This window comes from Carassius carassius, chromosome 29, assembly GCF_963082965.1.
Source record: "Carassius carassius chromosome 29, fCarCar2.1, whole genome shotgun sequence".
Classification (NCBI taxonomy): Eukaryota; Metazoa; Chordata; class Actinopteri; order Cypriniformes; family Cyprinidae; genus Carassius; species Carassius carassius.
In genome coordinates, this window is record NC_081783.1 from 11,433,915 (window position 1) to 11,452,758 (window position 18,844).

At 38.6% G+C, this 18,844-nt stretch overlaps 1 protein-coding gene across 1 annotated transcript in view; it reads left to right on the plus strand.

Annotated features, from left to right (window-relative positions):
- Positions 1-18,844, plus strand: part of diaph2 (diaphanous-related formin 2) — a 393,291-nt gene that overhangs the window by 341,757 nt on the left and 32,690 nt on the right. The window contains exons 28-29 of the mRNA XM_059515857.1: positions 8,266-8,358; positions 11,202-11,252. Of these exons, the coding sequence (XP_059371840.1) occupies positions 8,266-8,358; positions 11,202-11,252 (144 nt within the window). The remainder of the gene's footprint in view (positions 1-8,265; positions 8,359-11,201; positions 11,253-18,844) is intronic.

Here is an 18,844-nt window from a genome sequence, read left to right on the forward strand (position 1 = left end):
TGCCATCAGTTTGGCCAGAGATGCGTTAGCCATCTCTAAATATCTAACGTGCCATCTCTAAAGTTAGCCATCTCTAAATATCTAACGTGCGAGGAGCGAAGTCATTGATTTATGAAGATAAGCATCTGTGTAAGTCATGGTGACATACAGGAAACCCGCCATATTCCTATTTAATATGTTCCTGTCTGACTATACATTCTGAAATGAAGAGACACAGCAGCCGTGATTATTCAATTGTAATATGTTCATTTTCATCTCCCCGATTTTCCTTCAGAGAATATTTCCATCTTCAAATATATGTAATTTTTTCCCTTAAATAAGAAACTTTTCCCTCTTTTTTATAATGCTGGCTTTGTGTAGCCATCCCTAATTAGGGTAGCACTAAATGTCCTAATCACTTTAAGCCTCTTTAACTTAATTTATCCCACTCTCCCTCAGGTCATAGCAGAAATGAGTGGATACATCTGAGAATCCCTCCACTGCCAGCACCCTCCCACTCTCCGAGCACACATTTGCGCTGTTGCATGTCATTAATTTACAGCCATGGGTGGTCTGCATTCTGATAATTCCTCATCGAGAGTTCAGACCTGGAGAGCCACTCCGCAGTCACTCAAAAATAATTAAGCTCACCACACAGAGCCCGGACATTGCATTTTCAAAGCCTAAATCCTCAGAGAAGAAAATTTATGACAGATTTTGGAAAGGACAACAACAGTGCTTGAAACACAGGTGTTTTGTTTGTCATACATAGGGATTACACTATAGCAAGAAAGACAGTGAGCACTTTGTCTCGTCCCTTATGAGATACAGTAAGTGCCGGACTTGCTGGATGATTTATGAAGTGTATTCTCAGATAAGCCAGGCTCATGTGGTCTGTGATCTCAGCAAGCCGATGGCAAGGAGAGCAGGGTCCAATCACTAAGCATCACCAACCTGATAAACCACTGTGGAGATTCATTAGCATACGGAAAGGTGGCAAGAAAAATGTGGAGCACGTAAAACAGAGCTCAGCTATCTTTTATTTCTCCTCGTGAGCTGAATATGCAAATGCATCGGCCTCTCAAAAGCCAGACATGCTGTATGATGGTCTACTCCTGGAGTTTACACTTTAGCCTTTCTCCTCCTCCCAAACCAAGCATGTTTGACATCCTCTAATGCAGAGCCATCCAGCATCCATCCACTTTATTTTTGTTTTCGTTTTACTATCTATTCATGCATATGCAGCTGTCCGGAGTTTCTAGCCATGCCATCTAATCCACTTCCAGCTCCTCCCAGCTGACCAATCAACTGCATTGAACGAAAAATGGACATAAGCTGGGAGGAGTAGTTATCTGTTCTGGCCACCTCTAAACGCCAATCTCACTGGTCCCCTTTTCCGCTCCTCATTGTCTGAGGCCCAGACCCCTTGGCGCCTGTGTGAACTCAAAGAGGGAGTGCCCCGCTCAAGGAGGGGATGTGTGAGCATCCCTAATTAAATTACACACAGACATAAGTGGGTTTTCACATCAAGCTGTTCCAGCAAAACGCTCCAAAATGCTTGTCTGGTGCCACATCCATCTTCTTCATTACTCCCGAGTCTGGGCTCATTCTCTCGGAGTGCTTTGAAGCTCTCAGTCCAGCAGGCCAGCTGACAGGTCACAGTGTCATATCTCGTGTCATATCCTCCAGAGAGACAGCACCTCATAACAGGTGCGAGGCTGGAACCGGCAGGACTGTTGACTCTGCTGCTAATGCACTCTCAGTTGCTGCGGTGAAAGGGAATCTCTCAGACAAAGAGTGGCAGGAGGGAAACAAGTCCAAGATGCACCTGGCTCCTCGATGCAAGGCATTGTTCACAACGTATGCACAAGGTTAATTGCACAGGTGCATATCTCCAGGGTGACACATAGATTAACATGCTTTCCAAAAAAAAACTGAAGGACAAGAAGGGACAAAGATGGTGGATGCTGATCATATTTTTTAAGCAGGGAGGTGAAAGATGCTTTTTAGCTTTTATTAATGTGGAAATGAGAGCTTGGGGTCTATGGCTTTAGGCCGGTCACTGGGAGGACACAGTAATAGATATAATGTCCTCTGGACGGATCTTTGTTGGCGAAAGATTTATGCATTTTATCCTCCCTGGAGCAATTGTCTTCTTGAGAACCAACAGAAAATGAGTTCTCAATCGATCCTCTGTTTTCGTTCAACACTATGGACAGATAGCAGGTTGAGTTTATGAACAGGGCTTGTTGACACTGCTGCATAATTGATATTCACTAAGAAAAGGAGCAAAAAAGCAATTTTCACTCAGAAATTACTAGTAGATTTTACAAACAGTAACAAAGAAACTGCAAGTAACTTTTTTTTATTTCGTAATAAAGAGCCACAGTGAATACAACTTCGATTTAAATGTATTTATTTTGCTTTTTTCTTATGAAATAAATTAGCAACTTAGTACTTCAGTAGTCATACTGCTTCATTTTGTTTATTTACAGGAATTTATGTTCTTCAAAGCTGATTTGGCATTTGACTGGCAGTTTAGTGACACGAAAGACATCTGGCTCTTTTAAGTGCCTCCGCTCGACTGGCGTTAATGTATGATGAATACATCACCGTAACCTTTTATCCTCAGCCCGCCTCAGTCTTAAACAGACTGAACCCTGGTCATGCCATTGTGACACAGCAGATGAAAACAGTTTCTGCTTCTGTTAACAAAAACAGTTTCTGCTTCTGTTAACACTGGTGTATGAAGCAATTTCATATACACCGTAATCTCCTAATCCTGATGATTCGCTGCAAAGTCAGTGTTCTAGCAAAGCCCAGTTACATATACAGTGGCACACAGGCATTACTAGATGCGTGGTATTGATACTAGCTGTGAGAAAGGAAGAGAGCGAGTGTGTGAGGCCGAGCGTGCACGTGCATACGTTGTAGAAATAAATAAATGTCAGCCAGTCCGCTCCGTTGAGTGTCTCACTGGGGGTTTTAAGACCTGCGCAGTCTCGCTCCAGCAGCCCTTCTCCATGACTCAGTCCTCCAGATGTTGTGATGCCACACTTACACACACACTATGAGAATACACAAGCTTGTGTTTTAACACACTAACCCTTCTCCCCCACTGCCTCTTCTTACTCATTGTGACACTTGACTTTGTTTCTCTCCTCCCCAGTTTCTCTCCTCCTGTGCCGTGGAAGATAAGCTCCTACCCTATGCCAGGGTGCTTGTTGGGGAAGCTAATCTGATGTGTTAAATTCACAATTCTGGCAGAGGGCTGTGCTTGTTATCCCCTAATTAAAAATGTGATGTGCACCCATAAATATATTGGAGAGACTGAACAGGGCCCCAGGGCATTTCTGGTACATTTGGCAGGAGCCTGAGGGGCAGAGAACCACCTGATATCCAGACAGTAAAGAGATAGGTGGCAGAAAGGGACGGACAACCGAGATGATAAAGATACAAGGCTAGCGGTTACAAGAGTTCACTTTATGTTGTTGAAGTTAGTTGTCTGAAACACTTCTTTGCAAATACGCCTGGGTGGTATGACTAAACATTTTTATATCTTATGTAAACACATTTATGCATTTAGCAGACGCTTTTATCCAAACTTACAGTGCATTCAGGCTATCAATTTTTACCTATCATGTGTTCCTGGGGAATCGAACCCCCAACCTTGCACTTGCTTGCTTGCTAACGCAATGCTCTACCACTTGAGCTGCAGGAACACTATATATGTATATGTAACTTAAATCTTAATAATGATATCTTTTCTCAGATATGGCCTAAGGAGTAAGAGAAACCATATTTTTAACCAGAAGCAAAATTTTGTTAATCAAAACATGATTTCAAAAAGTGTTTTTCACACAAGGAAAAATTATATTTAAAATTGTATATGCACCAATACAGCAATAAATATCAATAATTATTAATATTTATCCATATATTTTTAATAAATAATCTCTCTGTGTTTGCAAAGACTGTCGGTCTGTGCATTATTTTCAGGTATTATTTATGAAAGTTATATTGTTACATTGTGTCTTTTATAAGTAAATCGGATCATTCACTGAACCAATTCATTCAAACACACAGATTCCTTTATGAATGAAAAATTTAAATGATGAGTGAGTCAGAGTTTCATTCCCTGAACCAAGTTAATTCGAAAAAAACGATTCTTTCAGGAGTGAAACATGTGACTGTCTTTATGAGTTTAGTCAAATGGGTCATTTAAAAACCCAAGAATGATTTGCTGAATCTGTCTACTGCCCATATTCATTCAGAAACTAAACAACACCACAGAGAAGCTGAAAGCAACTTTCTGTGGTGTTGTTTCGAATTGTTTTTAATGTCAGAGCAAAAAATACACAAAAACATTGTGTATAAAATGTCAAATACTCATTATTAACCTCTTGTTTATTAAACTGCTGTTGTGCAATTATGCTTTATGATGTATTTTATTTTAAGGTCATTTTTTAAAGACTTTTGATAATAGTATATTGGGATCAAAGTGGTGTGGCTTGGCAAACCTTGTAATGCCAGAGTAAAGGCTAATAATGGCTGAATAAAACAAAATAATAATGATAAAGAAATAATGAGGATTATGTCTCATAGTTAGTCAGGTGAGAACAGAATCATTAATGGGCCAGTTTTCCGGGCCAGACATGAAAGTGGCGTGACAGTAATGGTGACCCATACTCAGAATTTGTGCTCGGCATTTAACCCATCCAAAGTGCACACAAACAGCAGTGAGCACACACCCGGAGCAGTGGGCAGCCATTTATGCTGCAGCACCCTGGGAGCCATGAGAGCAATTGGGTGTTTGGTGCCTTGCTTAAGGATTTGAACCCACAACCCTAGCATTAGGAATCAAACTCTCTAACCACTAGGCCACGACTTCCCAAACACATTAGACGTAGTCTTAGAAAATGTTTCATAATTAAGCAAGAGTAGACTTTAGCTTCATTGTGTTTCTAAAAACATTTACCACAGCAACATAATTGTTTATAGATTTAAATATACAGTGTATAGATAGATAGATAGATAGATAGATAGATAGATAGATAGATAGATAGATAGATAGATAGATAGATAGATAGATAGATAGATAGATAGATAGATAGATAGATAGATAGATAGATAGATATAGTACTGTGCAAAAGTCTTAGGCCACTAGTATTTTCACCAAAAATGTTTTTAAGTCAGTTATTTCTATGTTTTGCTGTAGTGTGTCAGTAGTAAATATCGGTTTACATTTCCAAACATAATTATTGCCATTAAATGTAATAATCCAGTGAGATTTTTGTTTGCACAAGGAGTTTGACAACAGCCAATGCTCCACACAGAGATCTGATCTCATCATCATCCAGTCTGTCTGGAATAACATGAAGAAACAGAACAAACTGAGACAGACTAAATCCAGAAGAACTATGTATATAAATATACACAGACTAAATCCAGAAGAACTATATATATATGAGGGGGTGAAATGGGGGGTGACAGCAAAGGGGATAAAAAGCGATGTCACTTTCCCAGTCGTCTTGTATCAAGGTGTTTACATGAGTAATTTGTTGCTAGCCCACTTATTTTTTCTTTAGCAAAAGAGTGTGTAAATTAATAATACATGATTATAATATTGGCAATTGTGATTTTGGTGGTTGGTGTTGGTTAATTTCACACTCGCAATATAATAATATGAAATATGTAGTGTTTGTTCAGTTGTTTTAAATGTTAGCTTTTATTGTGTTTCCTTGACTGTTTGTCTTAAGTTTTTTTTTCTTCCACAAAACAAAAAAGGCACAGTGTTGTTGATTAATCTTAGAGTTAACTTTAAATGTGTTCCTTGAATAATATTGCATCAGACATCATCTGTTTTCCAGTTGTTTTCCAGTTCTTTAATAGATTATCTGCTTTTAAAACATCCTACACTGATGAGATAGAAATAATGTAGACCACATGCTCTGGCAGTTCCTCTCAGATCCATGTGGAGAGATCAAGAGTCCAGCTGGTTCTTGTGGAAGCATGGCCCAACAGGACATTGTTAATGGAACAGTCATGGGTCGCTTGGGAGCGTGTTTCCCGTTTTAGTAATTTTGCTTTCTCGTGTCTGAGATCCTCTGAACCCAGCCTTCCCAGCTCTCCTGTCCTGGCTATTGCAGATGATGAATTGTGTTACAGTTAAGCAAGCAAGAAGTAGGACAAATTGATCAAAGTGTCAGGTGCCCCTTGTGATGTCTAGGTCTCCAAAACGAAGGAAATGAGGGCTGTCGAGAAGTTTCCGGAATCATGGTGCCTGTAATAAATGTTTACCTGCCCCCTGAACACCCAAGTTGGGCGTCAGATGGATGTGGACATGTTTTGGGGACGCAAACTTTGGAATGCAGCTACTTTAGGAACTGTCATTGCTTTCAGAGGACGATGGCAAGCTCACTGGAAGGAGCCAGCAAGATGCATGTCCTGGTTTAAACCAATGAGCAAAGCTATCTGCCAAGGTGTTAAAGAGCAATTAGAGATAAGCTATGCTTGTTCTGCTCTGGTTTGTTCTGGAACAGCTAGTTTAATTAGCTTAATTTAATCTGGGTTCACACACAGCACTCTGTGTGAACGGCTGCTTTGATTTTTGAGTAAGGGTCTTGAGTATAAAACGATACAGTAGAAGCCAGGCTCGAAAATAACATGCATCGTTTTAATTTCATTGTATCCCACTGCTTCTGTTTGTTTATTCTTTTTAATCATAATATTTTGCCTTTCTGTACAGTTGTTTAACGTATAAGTATTCGCGCTGCTGCTTCCAGCGGAAAATGCACTTGTGCAGTTCTGCCTCAGTGTAGCGAGTGTGTGGCATTTTCTGAAATTAATTATCTAGCCGTGTCAACTTTGTTCCTCTTTATAAATTCAATTTGCTGACTGTCATCTACTTTGAATGCGCGAGGAAACAAAAGATTGATTAACACGCCTGAAACTGCTGCCTTAAGCTACCGGCATCTCCGCCACAGACGTTTTCTCTCTGCCAAGGCAGACATCAAATCCCAACCCATTCACTAAATATTTCCACAGAACGGCTCGATCGTGTACACAAAAGAATTGATGAAACGATCCCACATGCAACAATAAGTCACCGTAATGATTCTAGTTTAAAATCATGCCTCTGCTGGACCACTATGATATAGGGGGGACCCTCAGTCTCATTAATGCTGGGTAAAGATAGATGACCCAGATAAAAAACCCAAAGATTATTTCTGAACCCCATCATTGACCGATGCTTTAGATGTTCTGCGCCATATGCCCATGCAAGAAAAGAAATTACTTTAAAAGTTTACAAGTGAAAGTCAAGGTAATACACTATATTAAGTTGTGGAAGAATACAACTGCATATTAAGGAATGAGGGAACAAATGCAATCTGATATTTAATCAATATTTATTGATTTTGTATTGATTATATGATGATGTTTTGAATTATTTACATTTTAAATATATTTTAAATATGATTTAATAATATCTTAATTATATATAGAAAAAAATATTTATATATGTGTATATATATATATATATATATATATATATATATATATATGTGTGTGTGTGTATATTTCTTTAGTAAAATTGTTACAAAACAATGTTTAATTATGTGTTTATTTAATTGATACATTATCATAATGAGGTGTGGTCTTTATAACATCACACTGCAAGGGTATCATCATATTTCTGGAATGTTGCCAGTTAAAAAGATTAAATTAAAAAATTAAAAATTAAATAAAAAAGATTTAATAAAAAAATTAAATAAAATGTTGTATTAGATATTCCTCCATATTTTGCTGAGAGAAATGAATAAATCCTGAATGTGGTTGTTTCTCCCTGCAATTTATCAATGAGCCGCACGTCTCATTTGCAGCGGAGACGCGTTGCACTTCGGTGGCACAACTATTTTCGATGCACATCCCACTGTCATCGAACAATGATAAAAATCCCCTGTATTGAGCGGCTCCACACTAAATCTTGGTAAAGAGCATTTAGCTCCCCTGTGCAAGTCGCAGAGTGAAAACCTGTCAATGGCCATCAGTGAACACTTTTATCCTTTGGCTTCTCTCCATATGTTAGCTGCCGCCTCGAAGCATTCATGCATTTAGGAAGCTGCGCTGTTCTCTTTACCCTCTGCCCTATTTGCCTTGCCTTATTGCTGTTCTGTTTTTGCTTTTCCTTTTACTCCCACACTCGGTTTTTAGTAGCCTGGCTACTGAATGTGTTGTACTGTACATGAAACTGAGCTCTGACAGGCAACTTTGTCCTTTCTACAGAAGGTGACGAGACGGGGGTGATGGACAATCTGATGGAGGCCTTGCAGTCTGGAGCAGCCTTCCGTGACCGCAGGAAACGAACCCCACGCAATGGTAAGACTGTTATACTTGCTTATACCTGCACCTCCACTTGCTTTACATTTCACATTGCCTTCAAATGAATAGTTCACCCACAAATTACGATTTTGTCATCATGTTCTCATCCTCATGTTATTACAAAGCTGAATGAAATTTCTTGCGTGGAACACAAATGGAGAGGTTTTTAAATATGAACCTGTTGTTGTTGTTGTAGTAATTTTTTAATGGAAGTACAAAGAATGTGCTCTAGAGCTTTCTTGCTTTGAAAAGGATACAAGAGCACCATAAAGTAGCTTCAGTTTCAGTCTGTTCCTCAAATAAACCTGTTCACCTTCAATAGACTTGAATAATGCACTGTTCATTTGAAGTAGTTTTATGATATTTTAATGGTGCTGTTCCATACTTTTTAAAACATCAATAATATAATAAATAAATAACCCCAAACTTTTGACCTTTGAACTAGGGCTGGGTATCGATTTAGATGTCCCGATTCGATTCAATTTTAATTTGCAAGCTCTCGATTCAATTCACGATTTTTTTTTTTATACTACATTCACTGAATATAGTTTTAATACAAATGCTATTGATATTTCGAAAAAAAAGAACAGTAAACATGATTTTACAAATGGTGAATTAATGAAAAGATGTTAAGAAACCTATTCTTTTTTTGTATAGGGTCCTTTTTTGAACAATAATAGGGCCCTATAAAATGTTCTTCTTAATTATTCTGGTAATCAGATGAAGGCATAAAACATTCATTTAATTTATCTTAATCAATTGCAAATTAAACCCTTTTTTGGGGGGCAAACAAGGTGCTGCACAACAGAGGTTTACTGTTCAAAGAAAAAAAAAATGTGATTATTCCTTTAAAAATAAAGATTAAATATGTATTAGCAGTAGTAGCATTGAGTCTTAACTGCTAAATAGTAATATATTCTGAAGTTTCTTAATGTTAAACTAAACTTTAATTTTGACGGGTTACCGTGAGGAACTTGCAGCTGCTGTGTATGTAATATGACGGTAGTTTTCACAAATGAAACAGTAAAATGCTAATGAAGTGACAGTTGGAGAAGATATTTGTGTATTCATATCATCATAGTGAGACAGCAGAAGCTAGTATTTGTGTATGTTATTGCACTGCTCCATCCACCATTCATTCATTGATTGAGGAATCATGGTGCCTTATGCGTGATATCAAATGCCTCCTGCAGATTTAAAGTATTCCTATAGCATGTGAGCATTGCGAATCACGCGTATGGCTTTGTTCTTGGTTCTCATCAACAGTATCTCCGCCATGATAAGCGCTGAATGAATGACAGGCTTTCGTTTGTAACATTGCGCGAGGTAAGTAAGGGTGACATCTAGTGAAGAAGAATAATGATAAGATTCACGTTAATCAGATCTTCTTTTAAATGTTTGCTGAAATAAATACCGGAAAAGATTGATTCGCGGTTTTTGAGAATTAATATGGAATCGATGCCATTTAAAAAAAGTCTTAATTGAAAAATTTTTCTTTATTTTTTTGTGTACTTTTCATACTTTGAACAGTACTCTCTTCAAAAATAATATTTCTGTGTTCCACAGAATAAAAAGTCATGCATTATTTGGTGTGAGAAGGACTAAATGTAACATTTTGGGTGAACTATTCCTTCAACAACATAAAAGCCGAAGTAACATTTGTAAAATTTGGCTCAGTTTATTGCCCTTCTGTAGGTCTCCACCTCAAAATGGTTTTCATATTGGATTCACATTACCATTCATAAGTCACTGATTACAAAAATTGATTGTAGACTCTGGGTCCTTGGAGGATGGTTAACATAATCTTAATGTTAACGTATTCCATCCTGCCATGATGAATCGCTCTGACCCAAGGGAGGAGAAGCAGACCACCTGCTGTAGGTGCTACGTCAAATTGAAATGCCAAGGACGGGCAGACGAGTGTCTATAACTGCTATAGCTTTCCAGAACAGCCTCGTACGATGGCCCCAATAATTCACTCTTTTCCCAAAGTCCTTGTCCATGCATGCTTACAGTGCATAAACCCATTTGTGTCATTAGAAATCCTCCTGGGATGTAGTAAGATATATGTTGTATACAGACTGACAAAAAAAAACCTCAGCATCATTAGAAAAGCCAGATAAGAAAAACATGCCAAAAGACATTAGTAGGAAATGCATGGGGGAAACTTTAGATCGCCACATCAGTGTACCTCATCTCCATATACCAGCATGCTCAGCAGTGCTGATTTGTCCCTGCACTGTTTTTCTGGCTTTACTTCATCTCGGCTTGCAAAAAAAAAAAAAAAAAAAAAATCTTCCCATAATCCCTTGTGTCAGTGCGGAGGTCTAATAAGAGGGCATGAATAAGTAAGGTGTCATGCTGTATCAAACCTGTCTCCCACTCACCGGGGCTGCGAGGCCCCCAAGTGCTGCCCCCTGACAGAGCCTGCCAACCAGCTGCCGCCAGGAAGAGAGAGCCGCATGCATGCTCAGAGCTCACCTACTCCATCCAGCTCTGTGGCCCAGTCTCCCTGACATCTGTTTGAATAAGACTGACATTTAGGAGAGAAGCGAGTGTGTAGATTAGACCTCACCAGTGCTCTTTCTCTCTCTCTCCTCTGTATCATACTCTGTCTCTTTCTCTCCGCTCTCTTTCTTGTACTGATTGTCGCCCGTCCTCTCTCTCTCTCTCTATCTCTCTCTCTTTCTTTTGGAGTGCGTGGGCTGAGGTTTGACAACACTGAGAGTTTCAGAGTGGATAATTGGTTACGAACTCCTGAAATACCTCTTGTTTGACGTCTCTCCCTCTTTTTTTCTCTCTCTCTTTTTCTGTCAATTTCCACTTCGTCATTGTTGCAGGTGATCAAAGCCCTTCCTGTTCTGCAGCTCGGTGGCTGGGTGCTAACCATGGTAACAAAATGAACCTATGTTTACCCCACTTGCCCCGCTGTTTTCCCTATAACACTTGCTTATTGCCTGGACTCTAAAAAATGTTTTGGTTGAACTCTAAAAAAACTATACTGAGCTCCAAAACTGGAAGTGTACAGATAACTTTCTCTCTTAGGCTTTGTTCAAAAAGGCTGCCTGAAATCAGAATTTATTAATTTATTTTTGCCATTGCTAACTCAAATACGTCTAATTGATTGTAGTTTGCATATCAGAATCTAATTTTTACAAACTTGAATGAAAACATATTAATAGGCACATTTTGGAATTTTTCAGCCTGACTAGCCAAATCCGATATAGACACATAACATCATGCAAAATGCATGAAATAGTTTAGATCCATCTTTGTTAACACATCATATTTGACTCCCAACAAGATTTCCATCAGTGCATTGATTTGAGCATTATTTAAGAGTGTGTTGGGATGTTTTGTTCACATTTATTAGGTACGATTATTTTTGAGGAATCAGCTTTTGATCTGGGAGTGCAGACATTCCTTTGCATCCTCTCCAGTAGCTGGAGCTCAGGCTAGTTTCTTCTGTTTCTAGCCATCATACAGTAGATGACCTAACTAGAGCACCCTTGCAGTGATGAAGCATGGCAGCACGTCCACGTTTGTGAAAGGCGAATAGAAATGATCTGTCTAAAGGGCCATTGCTTTCCTTAATTCCCATTCGTGGATTTATTTTTCTCCTTCTCTTTACTCTTCCTATAAAGCTTGCAATTCTGTTTAAGTGTCATCCCATACACCAAAAATGCTCACTTTTTAATAGATTCTAGCCTTTCTGTTCCCTTTGACAGAGCTTTATTGCACACAGAGTCTGTGTGGGTCTTTAAAGTGTATGCCAGTTTCTTATATTCTATATGGCTGAAATTACTTGTTAATGTGTGCACGAAACAAATTCCCCTCACCATTATGCTTTGCATGCCTGTGAATGGCACAGCTACAGAAATGCCTGTATAAAGCATATTCAGTTCCACACTAAGCCCTTTGGTGAATATGTACATTATTTATGATGTCAGTGAATGTGTTTTATCTTGTAGCTTTCTGCTGTTTCACTGATATGCTACATGAAGCATTCAGAATATATCAGTACGAATTCAGCATCTGTATCAGCAGGGTTTGTACATGTCATAATGCTATTGGGCTCCAGATTCAGTGACCTGATCCTGAGTGTAGCTTGAATTACATTTGTAAGAATCCATTTGTCTATTTATATTAAACAGATCTTGGAGATTTGTTTTTGTAAAAAGACTAGCAGTAGTCCTAAAATAATAATAAAAATTCAGCAAATAATAATAATATAAAATGCTAGGCTGCTAGGCTCATGAATATTAATCACGTTCATTTGAGATGAATCAATGAAATCAAAGTGTGGACAGTGATGGGTAAGTGTTAGCGAATAGGATTACTGCTTGTGCATTAATCCTGCCCACTGCAAATGGAACTAGTAGTAAGTGGCTTCTACTTTGTCTTAAAGATACAAAAAATAATGAATAATTCCAAAAAATTTGGTAATTTGGCAGTAAAACACAATAAGGAGTACCACGTGCATGTAGAGTGTCAATTCTATATAGCATGTACTGTAAAACTATTTCTCTTTCTCTTTCTTTTTATGTGTATTTGAGATAAAGAAAAGAAAGCTAGTTCACTCAATAAAGCTACTGTGAGTGTGCACCTACAACTTAGAGTTTACATTACATTGCTAATCTTTTGATATCAATGGGAATCATGCACTATAAATCCTGAGAGGGAAAACGCAGCTGTCTGTGGTACAATTCATTGTACTACCTCTTTATTTAAATAATGAGCGGCACTTTCCACACCCTCATAAATGAGCTAATATGTTTTTCTTTTTTTCTTTTTTTCTTGTCAGACACTGTCAAGAGTGTTGAAGTCAAGTGTAAAGCAGTAGTAGGACACAACACACAGTGAAAATGACTTTGCTGAACTAATTCTTAGCTTCTAATTAAATCACTGGCGAGTGAGATCTAACAATTTATCAACCAATAACTAAAGGCAACATTAATTAGATATGTATTTACTCAAATTGTAAGTGTTCTAGCAATAATTTATTTAATCATTTAAATGGGTCATATGATTCTATTTAAAAGAGACCATTATTTTGTGTATTTGGTGTAACAGAATATGTTGACGCGTTAATGTTAAAAAAAAAAAAACATTATTTTTCAAATACTATATGTTATTGTAGTTCGTCTATTCCCCTCCTTTCTCAAACGTGTCTTTTTCTACAAAGCCCCTCTTTCCGACATGCACAGTCTGCTCTGATTGGCCAGCTAACCCAGTGCATTGTGATTGGCCGAACACCACAAGCATGCGTCGGAAATGTAATGTCCCTTTAGTTTCCTTAGTTTTACCATCAGTTCAAGCCCGAAAGTGGAACAGAGTATTGTGACAGTGATGTTTATATATATATATATATATATATATATATATATATATATATATATATATATATATATATATATATATATATATACATGTTTGTATATATTTACAGTACACATACCGCAATTAAGAAATCTGACTCCACTGTGATGTGACCATTTCTCTCTCTCATGCACACACACAAGACGCGATACTCTACACGGTGCAAAACTCAGTATTTGAACAGTCAATAGCAAATACTTAAACTATTAAGAAAACATATTACAGTAGTTGATTCAAAACAAGTGCTAGATTGTCATAGCTGTCTGTCCATTAAATGCGTTGCACAAATTCAAACATCTGGTTTGTGCTGTTCTGTTGTAAATAAATCTTAACCAATGATTCCTCATTGTATCTACTTTCGGAAGGCCAAAGTGCTTTTGCTTTTGCACGGTAAATCACAGTGTCTTCCTGACATGGCTGCTTCAACAGTAACTGTGGTTACTGTAGCCACGCCTTCTTTCTTTGCGTGAACATTACTCAAATATTTCCACATCGTGACGTAGACATTTGAGCTTTGTACCTGCAGATCTTATACATGCACAGATAGCTACATAACACACTTAAGAAAAGGAAAAATAGAAATTGCATAATATGACCCCTTAAGACACATTTACTTAGGACACTTTTGAATGTGCCTCTGTGAAAAGGATCTATTTGAGGACATGCTTCTGCTTTAACACTTTGTGGAGAAGCTACTTTTACAATGTAGTGTGCCAATATAGAAGATACTAAGGATTTGTAGTTAAAGGGATAGTTAACCCAAAAGTACAATTTTGTTTTGGACCCCAGTGACCCCAAAATATCTTCTTCTGTTTTCTGCAAAAAAAAGTGTGGAGGAAATGATGACAGAATTTTCATTTCTGGGTGAACTATCCCTTTAAAATGCAGCTTTAGATGAGGGGAATCTTTAATCAAAGTAGCATCCCCATTATCTCCAGCCCAAATGATTTAGTGATTGTCATTTAGCATTTTCAGTATAGTTGCATTAATCATGCATGTAACAATAAAGCCGAACCAGCCAAACATGACAAAATAATTAGGCTCTGAAGCATTGGTGCAGTGATGTAGGTCAGCGTGCTACAGCCTTAGGGCAGCAGACTGCCTTTTACTTGGGTAACATGGTAACACGACCATGAGCATGCAGCCGTTTCAGCTCAAGATCAGACCCAAGCACTGTGCCAGTAGAGATATGGTAAATAGGTAATCCATTTTAAATGGTGGCACAAATTTAAAACTCAGGGGAGGAAAAAGAGGTCTGAAAGACCGATTTAATGCAGGATCCCTGGTCAGATCTGACCTATATTTTGCTATCAGGTTTTGTAAATTCTGTCAGTATTCCTAGCTTTGCTCTCTAAACCTATAACAAAGATGCTGTGGCTTACACAATAGCATGAATTGACTCGTAGCTTATTGTGTTTCGGTGAATTTTTTAATGGCGTTTAGTTGTTGCTCTGATGCGGAGTGTACCGTTTTTGAGTGTTTCACTGAAAGACTTGAGATATAATTAATTGTATTGGAATGGCAAATATGGTTTTCCTAATCGTTATTGCCAATGCATTTAGAAACTTTTGACGGTGGACTTCAACCTTTTTTTTTTTTGAGCTTGTTTAAGGGTTCTGCACTGATCTCAGGGGTAACCTTGAAAGTGGTATTTTGTGATGAAGGCTCTGCACTAAAACTCTTCTGTTTGAATGCCAAGGGTACTCTAAGAGATTGTTGGATAGAGACAGGTAGCTGCTCATACATCCTTGGCATCGATTTCTCTGGTCGCAGATGAAAGCCACAGGCTGAGTAGCTCTTTCATATGGGGCATCCCAAAAGGCACATCAATCAGATTTCTGAGGGAGACAATTTTATTTATTTACTGCCTTTCCAAGTCATTAAAATCTCTTAACCTTCCCTTCCTGGGCTTTCACCTTCATTTCGTCCATCAAAAGTTTCCCTGAGTTCAGGGATTCTGGTCTGACTTTGATTTGTGTAGAAATGGCTTATTAAAAACAGATATAAGATATAATGCGTGCCAGGGTTATGGGATTTGAACCCCAGTGTCTATTCTGCCCCTGGTCTACTAGTTAATTCGCTCAGGCAGAGGAGAAAGTGAGCCTTGTATGTTTAATGAAGATTAAATTACCTATTTTCAGTCATGAAATTTTAAAAGCAGAAAAGGGATGAATCTGTGAAGTAGCAAATGAGAAAGACAGGAGGAAGACGTTAGAGAATACGAAAGCCGGACAAAGATTAAGTTTTTTTTTTCTTTCTCCTTCCCTTTCCCTGTCACATAGTAAATGATCTCTCTATAATTTGTTCCTTACCTCTGCCTCTTAATGAAGCAAGTCCATTTTTTCTACTTCCTCCCTGTCTCTACCCCCATTGTTTTTGCTGTCATTGCCTTGCAATATTGACAGAAACACCTTTGTTACCGCAATAATTAATCGGTGTAATCATATTACAAACCTGAAACTGCAATCGTAAATCCCTGAGCAATTAATCCCTGATCCCCCACTTCCTTTTTACATGCTCCAAACCAACCACCTACACACTTTATCTTCACTCTCACACCCACAGCTGTTAGATAGTAGGGTTGCCTGTAACACTTTTTGCCTGACAGCTAAGATCCCCACTTCCCCAAACCTCAAGCATTCCACTTGAGGGTGTTGATAGATGTTATTCATGTAGCTCACCCCATGACGCTACTGCAGGAAGAAGGGCTAACGTGATTTGCTCAGGGCTGAAAGGACCAGAGGGTACAGCACTCGGCGATTGTGTGGATGACTTGGTAGATCCCAGATATCAATGAGGAGAAGTGCTGCACAGTGACACTTTCTCGAGACTTATCACCTGCTTGTGATAGATAAGGATATTTTTCTTCAGAAGAAAAGGTGGAGTCATGTGGAACAGGGATGAGGGGCTGAGAGGCCATGGAAGAATGGTGGAAAAAAGTTTAAATCCGAAAGTAAAGATGCATTCTGTGGAAGTTTAGATGGATAGAGAAGACTCTGTGAGGGTCATCTGTCGGTGTAGGTAAGAAAGGATCCATGACAGAGATAAAGATGAGGATTTTATGTAGTGTTTGAACAACCACAGAGCATATATCTGATGGGTGGTTTTATCGAGGCACTTTAACAAGCTGACCGTATGACACACATCCATTCTTAAAGAATAAATCAGATCTACAGTCCTGCGTGGCTCCTTTTTCCATTTGTCAGTGTGTGTCGACCTGAGCCATTTGATTTCCAACAAGAGCCTTTTGACCTCTAAAGTCTGCTAAAAAGAAACTGGTGACTGCCTGTTAGCCTCACACTGAGCACACAGCATTGGCCGTGGATTCGAGGAGCTAGTGCTCTGTGTGTGTGCAAAGAAGGCCAGGTTGGCTCCCGGCGACAGCCCATTCAGGAGGAAGTCAATTGCACAGCACCATAAACGACCTAAGACTCGGACACTTTTGTCCACTGCCTTCTTCCCCAGCATGAGGGGAGCTCCAACTGATGCGAGTAGAGACAAAGATGGAGACGTAGACCAAAAAAAGAAAAAAAAAACCTTTCTGGTGTCACCTTTACTTTTGCTATTCTAAAGGCTTTTGGTTTGCATGGGTTTATCTTTTGTTTTTACTTATTCCTTTTTGTTGCTTTACTCAGTCATTTGCATAAAGTGGAAACAAATGGCCCTTATGAAAGGTCACCTTAAGTGCTGATTGTCAATACTGGATCAATTTGCCAGGGCAAATATCCCTCAGCAGTGCATAATTGAGAGTTTGATCTGATTTTAGCCCTGCATATTTTCACTATGGAATTGATTTCACTCCTGGCTTGAGATGTTCTTAATAAAGTCATAACTCACTTTGGGGAAAAAGTGAAAGTTGTACCTCAATGAGCTTTTTAAACACAGCCCTCACCTCTCCCATCCTTAAAATATTGGTTTGATAATACTCTGAAGGGACGTCCGCATTCGAAAACCTCAGCAGAGTGAATTAAGCCATAGTCATGATGAATTGAAGAGAGAGCGTTCCAATAACGATTGGTGTAGGCCTAAATAAAGCAATGTTCAGCATGAATTTGCTTCTCCTAGAGGAGAATAAAGGACAACGTTAGCTTTTAATGCCATTTCGGTGGCACACCCCACAATTTAACAGTGTGAGGTGTCTATTACCACAGGCAAATTCAGGCTAAAGAGCATCTGCATTTGTGTGTCCTTACTATTTGGGATCTGTCAGGTGCTGCAGTTTGAATTAATATTTTGCTCTTCCATTTGCAGAGATGGATGCGTGTAATAAGTAGGTATGGGGAATAATGAGAGTAGGTAGGATGCTAGGATTCTTTTCACAAATGTTTTCCTGGGGTTTGACTAGTGCGCAACATGCTGCCAGAACACATGAACACGATCGATTTGATCGATTCAATAGCATATACATGCCATAGGCAAAGAATCACAGTGGCAGTTTGACAGAATTACTGTCAGATTGTCAAAGTACATTATGCTGTTTTATTTTAACACTCAATAAAACACTTTATTTTAATACTTCAGTAAAGAAGCATTTCTAGTTATGCTTTGTGTGAGGAATATACTGTATTTATTCAAGATGATGTAGCCTGAGGGAGAGTAAAAAATATACTTTCTGCAGATCAAATGTAGAGTTGGGCAGTCAAGCTCAGTATCATGAAAAGAAGGCATTAACTAATAAACAGCTCAGAACTGTGAAATACTATATATGAAGAAACTACAGGGATGCACTCTTGTCTGCTCAAATGTGACCTATCACAGCTTAATGTTGAGTAACTGTCCTGCTGGAAGGGCCTTACACATGTACACTGCATTGTGATTGGAGGTGGGAGGGTTGTCTTGCAGAGCTGAAGCACAGTCTGAGCTCCACACTGCCCCTGGTGCATTCTGCTGTGTATTGCATTGTTATTTGACAACTTGGTGTGCTGCAGTTATCTGAGAAAGAACAGTGTTGAATTTAAACAAGAATCTGCATCTACCCCACCCATAGTTTCAGTGACTGAGTGACTGCTGGATCTTTTTTTTTTTAATGTTTAAATTAAATGTATCTATCTATCTATCTATCTATCTATCTATCTATCTATCTATCTATCTATATCTTATATTA